The sequence below is a fragment of the Pteropus alecto genome, unplaced genomic scaffold (genome assembly GCF_000325575.1).
Source record: "Pteropus alecto unplaced genomic scaffold, ASM32557v1 scaffold213, whole genome shotgun sequence".
Classification (NCBI taxonomy): Eukaryota; Metazoa; Chordata; class Mammalia; order Chiroptera; family Pteropodidae; genus Pteropus; species Pteropus alecto.
This window is the reverse complement of record NW_006434829.1, coordinates 5,424,995-5,437,066: the sequence shown is the minus strand read 5'-3', so window position 1 is coordinate 5,437,066 and position 12,072 is coordinate 5,424,995. Positions and strand designations below refer to the sequence as shown.

Here is a 12,072-nt window from a genome sequence, read left to right as displayed (position 1 = left end):
CTCTCTCTCTCTCTCTCTCCATATCTTGGCTCTATTTGGCTTTCTTCTTGAATAGCCTCTCTATATAGTATAGCACAGTCATAACCTCATATCTTCCCCACCTAGCAACTGCAGAGGAACAAACAAGTCTTTCCTGATAGAAACTCTAGCAAGAAAGTCCCAAGAAAGACTCTGATTTGTTGAGCTCGAGTTGCCTTTCCATCCCTCAAACAATCGCCAAGGCCAAGGGCATGGCGTCACCTGATTGGCCAGCCCTGGGTCATGTGGTTACTCCTGTGGCCGGAAGTAGCGAAAGGGCGGCAAAGCTGAATGAACCAGACCTGAACCACATCCAGTGGTTTTTCCTTAGAAAAGAAGAACTCTGCTGCAAGAAGAAATGGAAAAAGCAAGTGGTAGATGGGGTGGGGGGGACGAGACAGACAAAAAATAAACATCCATGACAAAGTTTCATGGTAATCACGATTTGAACAGCGTAACTATGGGGCAATCCCATATTATAGACCACTTCTCGACTAGATGTCACAACCTAATTTCCTGGCCACCCTTGGAGCTAGGACAAAGTCATGAGAACCAAGCTTTTCAAACATAAGTGCCATGCAATGCTTTAGCACATAAGGAATACCATGAGGTGGTGGGTGTGAGCAGAAATCACCTTCAGGAATTTATGGGGGCAGCACCAGCCTTGACCTATATCATGGGGGCCACCTCCCAGGAGCCCATGCTACAGAAACCTCACTCTGGCCCTCCGCTGGCTGTGAGCTTCCCCATGGAAGAAGGGGCTTCTGGGGCTGTGAAAGTTTTCTATTGCTGCTTGACCAATTACCACAAACTCAGTGGCATAAAACACCATCCACTTAGTAGCTCACGGTTCTGTAGGGCAATAGTTTGGGAGTGGTGTGACTGTGTTCTCTGCTTGGGGACTCACAAGGTTGGAATCAAAGTGTCAGCTGGGCTGAGTTCTCATCTTGGCACCCGGGAAAAGGATTCATTCCCAAGCTCGTTCTTGTTGGCAAAATTCAATTCCCTGCGATTGTAGGATCAAGAGCTCTGTTTGTTTGTGAGCCACTCCCCACCAGCAAACTCATGTGTCAGAACCTATGTCCACACATTCTAGCTCTTTTCGAATAAGTCGTGGACATGTTCTCTTAGGGGCCCACACAAAAAAAATCTGTTGGCCCAGGCTTAGGCACTGGTTAACCAGATGGGAGGTAGTTCACTTTCAGGTCATGTCCTTTCACTTTAGAGTTACCTTTGCTCAGTGAGCCCAGGCGCTGTGAGACAGGGCCAGGCTTTGTCGTGAGCTACTTCCTCCCTGCCACGCTTTGAGGCTCCCCTCACCCACCATGCCGGCACCGGGCCAGCTCCCCTTGGCATGCCTGTCTGTGAGAGTCAAGAAAGTCGTTCACATTCAGAGCATTTGGATTGGCACTCTGAAGAACCTCTTTACTGTGGGCACTGTCATCTACATCTGGTGAGTAGAGTGCAGTGTGCCAGCCTGAGGGCTCCACGGGCTGACCTCGCTCTCCTCCTTGCCGCCTCCTCCCCCCACCACAGCCCTCCTCTCAGCCTGTCACTGCCCAGGCTCCTCTCACACTGGCCTCTTTCACCTTCCCGGACTCTCTTCAGTTTTCTGGTCCCCAGTCATCTCTCTCTGCATATACTGTAAAGCGCAGGCAAACGCCAACCACTGCATGGTCCTGTTTGCTCTAGGGGCCAGTGGTTTTGCAGGCTTCCAGACACACAAAATTGTAGCTTCTTGGTGCAGAAAGGGAGCCAGACAGCTATGTCCTCATTCAGGACAGGTGGCATGGCTTGTGTGAGTCATCGTGTGAGGTGGAAGAGAGCTTCTGGGCAGTCTCTGGGATGGGGCAGGGTATTGCAAACTCTTTCTTTTCCTCTTTTTTCCACTGATGCAGCTCGGGAGCATTTTAAATCTTAAAATGATGTGTTTGTTATTATACAAAGATAAGTTTTCTGATTTACGAGACAGCTGGATTCTGTTAAGGCTGATCTCTAACATGTTGTGCATCCTGGAATGAATATGAGATCAGAATCGAGCTTCCCGAATGGTGGGCCACACTGACCCGGTGTCCTTCTGGGAGAAGGTCACAATTTCCAACACAAAAAAACATTGCACAACCGCATACATGTTGTGATTCAAGGCTGAAATATATCATTGAACAAGTATTATCTATTTGTCAAAGGAATTACAGTTCATAGCTCTGTGTCATATGTGCCGGTTGAATCTCAAATCTGGATCTCTAGCCCCAACGTCTTTCTTGATGAGCTTTCTTTTTTTAATGAATGTTATAGAAATACTACAATATATTAAGAATAATAAACACCCACATACCACCATTCAACCTAACAAAAAGAACACTGCTAATCTAGTTCCGGCTCCCTGCAAACCCGGCATTTATCCCATCCCCTGTCCTCAACCTTTACAAACACCCACCTGACTTCGGTGCTTGTCATTCTATGTTTGTTTTTTATATTGCTACAACATGTGTCTATATCTATAAAGACGTTTTTCCTTTTATATTGAGGTGAAGTTCATATAACATAAAATTAACCATTTTAAAGTGAATGGTCGGTGGCATTTAGTGCCTTCATAGTGCTGTGCAACCGCTACCTCTAATTCCAAAACATTTTCATTGCCCTAAAAAGAAACCCCAAAACCATTATGCAGCCAACTCCCATTTTCCCCGCCCCCAGCCCCTGGCAACCATCCATCCACTCCGTCTCCAGGGATTCAGCTATTCTGGGTCTTTCGCATTGATGGAATCATACAGTCTGTGGCCCTTCGTGTCTGTCTTCTTCCACGTAGCATCATGTTTTCGAGGTTCGCCCACAGTGTAGCATGTCTCAGCACCTTCCTTCTTACGGCTGAATGACAGCACGTGGACCACATTCTGTTTCTCCATCATCTGCTGACGGACACCTGGGCTGTTTCCACCCTTTGGCTGTTGTGAATAGTGCTGCTGTGCACACGCACGGACGGGTATTTGAGTATATAATGGTGTTTTGGATTTCTTCAAACCTTACACTGCGGCACGCTTCGTTTGCCCAACATGATGTTATTTCCGTGTTGATACGAGCAGCTCTCCACTCATTTTCACTGCTGTAGAGCATCCCATTGTACACATCCAACAATTAAGGTGCCCACTCAACATTCAGGGATGTTTAGGTCATCTCCAGTTTTCCCTCTTACGAATGATGCTGCTGTAAACATTGCTGAACACGCCTCTTTGGGCACACGTGCGAGGGTGTCTCTAGGGCACAGACCCAAGAGTGGAACGGCTAGATCCTAGGGAATGCACCTCTTCGAGTGGACTTCAAGTTGCCAAAGGTGAGTTGTCTTTTCAAGAGTCTCCCAGGGGTTCTCGACCCTGGCTGTACATCAGAATCAGCTGGGGAACTTTTAAAAGCTACAGAGGTACCTGGAGAAGTCCCCAGACCTACCAAACCAGAGTTTCTAGGGATGGGTCTGGGGGCTGCAATTTTGAAAGCTCCCTGGATGATTATATATCACAGCCTCGGTTGAGAACTGCAGGGGCTACTACATCTTGGCCCATTCTTTGCCAAGGTCAGCTCCTGGAAGGCAGCCATTGGCTGGGATGTCCTAATATCATTCACATATTAGGGGCTAGGCAGAGGGAAGAGACCAAATAAATACATGCTGAATGAATAAACAAGCATCTAGAATAGACTCTTAATCATCCAGGGCACCGGAAGATAGGGAAAACAGATAAAAGGGGATGGAACCTACCATGTTTAATGATCAATTCCCCTTTTCTAGTTCCCACCATAACAATTTAGATTCACATTCTAAATAAGGCATTAACAGCTAATGAACTGACCAAAAGACAGGAAACCAGACGCCTCGGAGCTACATCCTGTGTGAACAAGTATAGCACACCTGGCTAAGAGATCTGGCTCTGGGCCACATGAGAGACTCGCTCAGTCTCAGATCTGCCACTACGTGTGTGACCTTGGGCAAGTTCCTTCACCTCTCTGAGACCATTCCCTGGTTTATGGAAGGGTGGAGATTACAGTAACTTTCTCCTATTGTGAGGATTAAAGGAGATGATGCCTGTGCAGTATTTGGCCCGTGTCAAGGGCTCAATAAGGGTTCTTATTATCAGTATTATTTACAAACCAAGTGTGTCTTTCTGGAGAACTGGTGGCTGACCTACCCTTATTATTAGGTGATATATTACTGAGGTGATATATTACTGAGCCCCAGACCAGGGCTGGTGGACCGATGTGGGGTGGACTTTGGTATTTGAGAAGCTGTCCTAAAAATTAGGGTCTGTATTCGGCAATACTAGAGGCTGGCATTAGGACGATAGTTTAGTGAGCACTGTGTGCCAGATACAATACTAAGGAGTTCACATACGGATCGAAATTCATCCTCGCAACAACCCCATGAGGTAGGTATGACCATTCTTCCTGTCTTACAGCTAAGGAAAATGAGCCCCAGGGAGGGCGAGTCGCTTGCCCAACGTCACCCAGCAAAGCTGGGATCTGAATGGAGGTGGCCTTCAGCACCTGCATTCGAAACCACTGCATGGCGCCTCCCTCCAGAAAACCATTGATGCTTTTCTGTGTCCACCACTTAGCTTTGCTTTGGTGAGTGACAAGCTGTACCAGCGGAAAGAGCCCGTCATCAGTTCCGTGCACACCAAGGTCAAGGGCATAGCGGAGGTGAGAGAGGAGGTCGTGGAGGACGGGATGAAGAAGGTGGTGCAGACCGTCTTCGACACTGCGGATTACACCTTCCCCTTGCAGGTGACCACCCGTCAGCATCCTCCCACCAGGGCCACGCCCCCCTCCCCTGGGACCTGGAGCCTTATTCCAGAAAAACACCGGCCCTATTTTAAAAGCTCTGTGAAAATCCCAACTGAGAGAACCTAAAAACTGCAAAATTGGGTCAGATCCAACAGCTCAAAGAGATGCTTCTTTGCTCTAGCAAGTCCTGCAGGGTTTCTCAAAATAGCAGTATGTCCTGGTGCATTTAAAACACGATTCGATTCACTCCCACTTTGATTTACACGCTGCCTTTTAGAAGCAGGGCCATCGAGTCAGCAAGGTCTGCCTAGAAGGGCAAAGAACTTTCTGCCTGGAGAGGACCAGCCCTTCTCTATTGTTTGTGTGGCATTTTATCAACAAAAATGTCTCCAGGAAAACACTCTGGGGTATGTTTTTGTACAAAGGAAGGATGAGATGACAAAGAAAGGGTGTGGGTCATAGAAAGGTCTCAGTAACTGTCTAAATTTGCAAGAAGAGGAAATGAAATTAGAATTGTCAAAAAGGAGAAATCAAGTGTGATTGAGAGCACCGAGGAACAGCCGGGGGACGGGAGGGACAAAAGAGCACATTTGCAAAACCGTAAAACCGAAGCTGCTATCTGCTCGTTTCTAACACTGGGTCATTAAAATCTCCGGCTACTTCCCAGGTGGTGGGATGCCCTATTTATCGCCCTTTAAGACCTGGATACTCTAAACTGCATTCGGATGAAGCCAACACCCCCACCTCCACCTCCTCAGGTCTCCTGAGCTTCAGTTTAATGGGATTTTACTGTGTCCAAAAAATGAAAAGGCTGCTTTTGAGGCTGGGATGGAGATGAATACTCGATCAGTTGGATTGTGCCTCTGCTCCCCCTCTGCTCGTCAGGGCGGCTCATCCAGCTTTGATATTAAGCCCTCCATGTCGCCCCGTGGTGCTCCGTTGCTCGGGACCCTGATTTCTAGGCTGAAGCTTAGAAGAGCAGAGAGGTTCGCCCCCGGGCACTTAGCAAGCCGGATTATGATGATTAAGCAGTCCTGTTCTCAAAGGCTTTGCCTCTGACTTCTCTCCTTTTCTCAACAGGGAAATTCCTTCTTTGTGATGACAAACTTTCTCAAGACAGAAGGCCAGGAGCAGAGGCTGTGTCCCGAGGTAAGGAGAGGGCCGGAGCGGTTTGACAGGTGATAAGAGTTCCTGGGGGAGGTACGGGTCAGAGGAAGTGGAAATGGAGATCCGGGGTGTCTTCGGGCCCACACATGCTTACCGAGCCTCTTTTGTGGGGTGTAGGTCGGGGCGGAAGGAGGGTGGGAAGACGTTGCGGTTCTCCCTCTGTAGCCGCCCGACCTTGGTCTGTGCCCTCGGTGTCCAGCCCCAGCACTGGGGGGGCCTGTGCAGGCAGGGGGCCTGCTTTCTCCATCGCTCGCCCCTGTACGGCTCATGGCAACGCAGATCTTTGGCATGTGTGCAGCTTTTCACAATCCAGGGGAGCCTCACGACGACTTTAGGAGGGTAACAGCATTCCCAGGCCTATTTTACAGGTCAGAACACAGATCAGAGAGGTTAAGTACTTCCCCCGTGTCGCCCAGCTTGCCGGAGGCAGAGCTGAGCTTAGAAGCAGGTACATCCTCTTTGACGGCTTCTCCTAGCGCGGCTGTGAGCCGTCTGCAGGGCCAGGCTGCCAGTCAGCTCGAGTTTGCCTCTTCACCCACGTCTCGGTGTTAGCCTCTACATCAGGCGAATGCTCCATGTCCCCCGGCCACTGCCCACACGGTCTTTCCCAGCTTGGCTCGGCCCTCTTCATGCTTTCGACCTTCCCTTACCTCGTTCCGGAAAACACTGTTCCCTATCGAAATGTCTTTGTCCTAGTCTGGCCCTCCCCAGCCCCGCTCTTTGCTCTCTGAGATGAGAAGGAGCTATTCTGGTAAGTTTATCTGTAGCGGGGTGTCACTAGGCATTACCTGCTACTCACACCCTCCTGCCATTTCCCTCTCGGGTGACATACCTGAGCTTTCCCAGGGACCATGCTGACATGGAGGGGTGCAGTGCCGTGGCGCCATCAAGCAGCTCTCCTGCCCGTGGGAGGACCAGCCTTGCCCATGGCTCGTCAGCCCACTCAGGTGACAGGGTCTAGACTTCTGAGTGTCTGAGAGCTCACAGTACACATGCTGTCTCCTATTACCTACCGTCTTTGCCTACCTACCGGAACTGAGAACCAAGCTAACATTCCCTTGGCATCTGTCAGTAATGCTCATTTAATCTTCACAACCACTTAAGACAATGCTGTGCCAGGTTCTGGTTTCCCTTAGACTGGCCATTAAGCCTGCTCCCTAGAAAACGAGGGAAGTAGAACATGCATAAACCAAGCCGCCACATCTCTCTCCTCCCGGGTTCTGCCCTCGCCCTCTGGCCCGAGACCTGGCTGGCCTCGTTCTCTCGGGCCAGGCTGGGGCGCTGGCCGGCGTCCCTTAGTTCCACATTTCCTGCCAAGCCTCCGCGCTTGCTTGCTCCACCCGGTCCCGCAGCCACGGGGCTCCCTGGACCAGGCCACCTGCTCGCCACTCTGCGGGCTGTCTCTGAAAATGGTCCCAGGCTGCCCTGAGGTCTGCTTTTTAGCTTTTTATTTATTTTTACTTTTTATCGAGCTATAATTCACATACCATAAAACTCACCCTTTTAAAGTGTGCGAGTTAGTGGTTTCTAGCATAGTCACAATGTTGTGCGACCATCACGATGATCTAATTTCAGAAAATTCTCATCGCCCACAGAAGAAGCCGCATACCCATCAGCCCCGCTTCCCTCACTCCCCGGCGACCACTGATCTACTTTCTGTCTCTCTAGATTTGTCTCCTCTGGATATTTCATGTAAATGGGACCTGACGACATGTGGCCTTCTATGTCTGGCTTCTTTCACTTACCGGTGTTTTCGAGCTTCGCCCACGGTGCGGCACGTGTCAGTACTTCCTTCCTGTTCATGGTCAAACAATACTCCATTGTGTGAACGTACTGCATTTTATTTGCCCTTTCACGGGCTGCTGGATATTTGGGCCGTTTCCAACCTTTCGGCTCTCACGAACCGTGCTGATGTGCATATCCACGTACAGTTTTCTGGTGGACACAGACATCCGCTTTTGCACCCCTGAGAGACACGCCATGCTTACTTCCCACTCCCCTGTGCTTCTCTCCGCAGTATCCCGCCCGCAGGACACTCTGTTCGTCCGACCGGGGCTGTAAAAAGGGATGGATGGACCCGCAGAGCAAAGGTACAATCTGCTTCCTTTTGGGACCCCGGGGAAGGATGGTCTGGCAACTTGGTGACGTTCGCAATGCCCGAAAGTTCAGATCTTTATCTCTGGCTCTCGGCTGTCTTCTTCTACCCTCACCAAGCCTTGGGCGAGCCTGTGTCCGCCTTGTCCCTCGGCTCTGTCCCTAGAGGACCAGCTGCTGACTGCGGTTGTGACTCTAATTCCCCAGTGAGGACAGCTCCTGAAAACCTCGCAGAATTAGCACCTTCAGGGCCCTGACGGAAATATTAAACAGCCTACGGCATCATCCGAGTGTTCTAAACTTTCCCTCTTAAATTTCCCCGAAGGCCGAGGAGCTTGCCCTCGTACCCCCAGGACACCTGGGGCCATACCGGTATCGACCCGGAGAATGTCCTTATCTTTTTTTCTTTAACTTAAAGAGGCACATGACCAAAAAAAAAAAAAAAAAAATGACCATAAGAGAAAAAGAGAGAAAAATCCGTGATTATAAAACACACATACACAAAAAGGCATGAATATTAACATCTTGGTCCATAATACATGTATGTTTGAGTTGCTATAGAGATCATTTGAACATGATTTACTACCTAACTTCCCCCTCGGGAACTTTTAATTGACATTGATACTCCAGGAAGATGTGCCATGTTTATTGTTCCCTGGTACCTGCCGTACATACTCAGAGGGACTCAGATGCCCACTGAGAAGCCACGTTCTAGTTCACTTATCCCAGGTGAGAGGAGGGGCCCGCTTCCCTCGCAGGAATCTTCTCTTGCAAAGAAGCCAGAAGAGCTAGCAGCATCGATGTTCTTTCCGTGTTCTCTCTGATGCTTTTTTAGAAAAGCACGTTAGGTGTGTTGCTTGCGTGGTCGACCTCACGTACGTCTGTGGTTTGGATGGGGCTTCGTGGAAATCAGAACTGTGTGGGTTGCAAAGCATAAACAGGCTCTCACTTGGGTCGAGTTAGTGCTGCGCCTCCTGAAGTCTCTTCTCCATGGTGACATGTGTGCTTCTGCGACCTCTCCACCCCACAGGAATCCAGACCGGAAGGTGTATAGAGTATAAAGGGAAACAGAAGACCTGTGAAGTCTCCGCCTGGTGTCCCACCGAGGCGATGGAAGAGGCCCCCCGGTGAGTCGCAGGGTAGGGACCTCAGCAGTAAGCACTGCTCCAACTTTTCTTCGCAGAGTCCTAGGTCCTACTGTTTTGGTGACTCCGTGCCAGGCACACTGGTGGTCTCTGGGAGGGCTTGTGTTAGCTGTTAAAATACTGAAATAATTCTGTACTGGCTGGTAAATAGCCACTACCCTGAGCACCCTGGGGTGCCCCTGCCGCCCTTCCATACCAGCACATTCCAGGGCACCTCCAGAGCCCCCGGCCCCCCCCCCCACCGAGTGCTATAGCAGAGTGCACTCTGACTTGTCAGCGTCCACACTGAGTATTTCAGAGTGGGGAAGGTGGCAGGAGGGAGGAAAGGAACAGGGAAGGACGGAGAAAGGAAGAAAAAGGAATGGAAGGGAGGAAGGGAAGAGAAGTTTCCTTAAATAGCCACAGTGACATAGAGCTTGGTGGTCCTCTAGCTGAGTCCTCTGTTTAACACACAAGGTCAGATCCAGAAGACAGAACTTGACATTAAACCTCGGAAACCACAGGGGTGGATGCATTCCCGCAGAAAACGGAGACCGGGATTCGAAGCTCAGCTCTAGCACTTTTTTGGGCAAGTGGCTTCACTTCTCCGAGCTTGAGTTTCCCCATCTGCGAGCTGAGGATGATAATTTCACCTATCTCAGTGTGAGAATTAAATGAGATGGTATTTGTATAGTGATTGCAAAGTGAGCCCAGTGCCTGGCATAAGCTAAGTGCTCAGTAACACACTCACACGTGCACACACATGCACACACAGGCACATGCACACACGCACGCACGCGCACACACATACACACACGCACACACACACACATGCTCGCACAATCTGCCCCTAGAAGTCTGGTGGTTCCAGACTAGCACTATCCAATGGAACTTTCTGGAGTGACAGATATGTTCTGTGCCTGCCTTGTCTAATGTGGCAGCCACTAGCTCCATGTGGCTATTGAGCACTTGAAATGTGGCTACTCCAACTGAGCAACTGAATTTAAATTAAATTAAACTTAAATTTAATTAGCCACACTTGCCTAGGGGATGCTGGACTACACTGGACAGCACTGCTCTTGCAAATGTGACTCGGGCCAGGCCATCAGCATCTGTGGGGCAAAGAGACTGCCCCAAACTGACTTTTTAGAAGATTCAAGCCAAGGTTCCCGATGTCAGGGTGGGAAGCGCTGGGCAGTGTCAGCCTGTCTGACCCTCGGTCAGCTGATGGCACCTCCCAGGTTCATTTCTAGGTCAGGGAAGTTTCTTCATCACAAAAGGGACTGCTCAGGGACGTCAGCTGACACTCAAGTAGTCCCTGGTTCAGAGCAAGGGGCCTCTTGATTATCTGTGGTTTCGAGTCCTGACTCTGCTGCCGATTCGTTCCTCAGATGAATACTTTGTATCTGCAACATGCTGGTCCCTCCTTGACTGCAATTTTACATGATTTGGGGCAAGCAACTCCCTGAACTTCTGTTTCCTCATATATGAAGGAATTACCAAAATAATTCAAGTAATCATTCATTCGTTCAACACAGCCATTCCCATGTAGTAGGTGTTAGATATTTATTTCATGGGTAACTATATGTAAGAGGTTGTGCTAAATTTCATGTAAAATACAAAAAGACCCAGATACGCAGCAGGTCCCAAGGCTCTTGCAATCTACTAGGAGAGTTAAGATACATGCAGAGAGAGCTGGAATTCAAGATAGAAAACTCTAAGGGTCGAGAGAGAGAAATAAAGGGCTTTGATCCTGCAGTCCTCTGGTTCTTGGAGTACTGCCTAGGAAGCCTGGAATCTAGAATGTTCTAGAGGCAAATGGCCCAGCACATAGCAAACATTTGTCATAAATAAGATTTTCTTTATGTGAGTGACAGATATAGGACTTAAACTGGCTTCAGGAGAAAAAAAGAAAGGAGTGTTACTTTTGAGCTTGTGTTTTTGACTCTTGTACCTGAGCAGTCTGGAAGTATGGCTTCAGGCAAGGCTTGATCCAGGCTTCAAATGATGTCAGGAAGATTCTCATTCTTTCTTCCTCCTCCTGACCCCAGTCATTCTTTCCTCCATTTTAGCTCTCCTCACACTGCGGTCTGGGGCATTCTAGGTTTACACTGTCCTAACTACTAACAGTCCAAAAAAAATTTTCTTTTCTTTCCCAATAGTTCCTATAAAAGTCCCGGAATGTTCTCATTGGCCTAAGTCATGTGACAATGTATGAACCAATCACTGTGGCCGAGGGGTTTGGATTACACTGTTCGGTCAGCTCTGGGTCACTTGCCCACCCCAGGAGCTATAGGGATGAGCAGGAGATGGACTCGGCCCTACCCAACCCTCTGGTCTGACAGTGGGAGACACCTGGCTTCCTCAAAGAAAGAAAATGAAGGGGCTACTGGCGGAGGGGAATGGACGCTGCACAGGCAAAAATTACACTGTTCTCTACGGTTATGTCCCAAATACAGCCAAAGTTGGGCTCTAGAAGTCCTGGAATAAAAAGCAGGTTGTTCTTGGTGGCCCCTTGCGAATTCTCTCTACCTTTTCCTGGTTCTTCTCCCAGTATTTATCTGCCACCTACTCAGGCACGCCAGGCAACAGGGTTCCAGCTGTACCTTTTAATCCACAGCCAGTTCTGTCCATCTTTAACAGACTGTCAACTGCATAAGGACAAAAACCTTGGCTGTCTTGTTCATCACCGTCTCCACAATGCCCAGCCTCATGCCTAGTACAGTAAATCCTTGTCGAACGGATGGGTAGAGAGATGAATGGTGGGTAGACTTTCCCTCAGTCTAGAAGTCGGGCTCCTCTCTCACAGAATGTCATTCTACTCAGAGCCTCTAGAGAATGACTGATGGAGTCAACTACGTGTGTGGCCCTGGGCTAAAGCCTGGGGATGTCAAGA

The 12,072-nt window shown here is 49.2% G+C and overlaps 1 protein-coding gene across 1 annotated transcript in view; it reads left to right on the top strand.

The window, feature by feature from the left end:
* P2RX7 (purinergic receptor P2X 7) overlaps nt 1-12,072 on the top strand; it is a 35,533-nt gene that overhangs the window by 3,505 nt on the left and 19,956 nt on the right. Inside the window, exons 2-5 of the mRNA XM_025045505.1 lie at nt 4,623-4,791; nt 5,872-5,940; nt 7,976-8,048; nt 9,083-9,179. Coding sequence (XP_024901273.1) covers nt 4,623-4,791; nt 5,872-5,940; nt 7,976-8,048; nt 9,083-9,179 — 408 coding nt within the window. The remainder of the gene's footprint in view (nt 1-4,622; nt 4,792-5,871; nt 5,941-7,975; nt 8,049-9,082; nt 9,180-12,072) is intronic.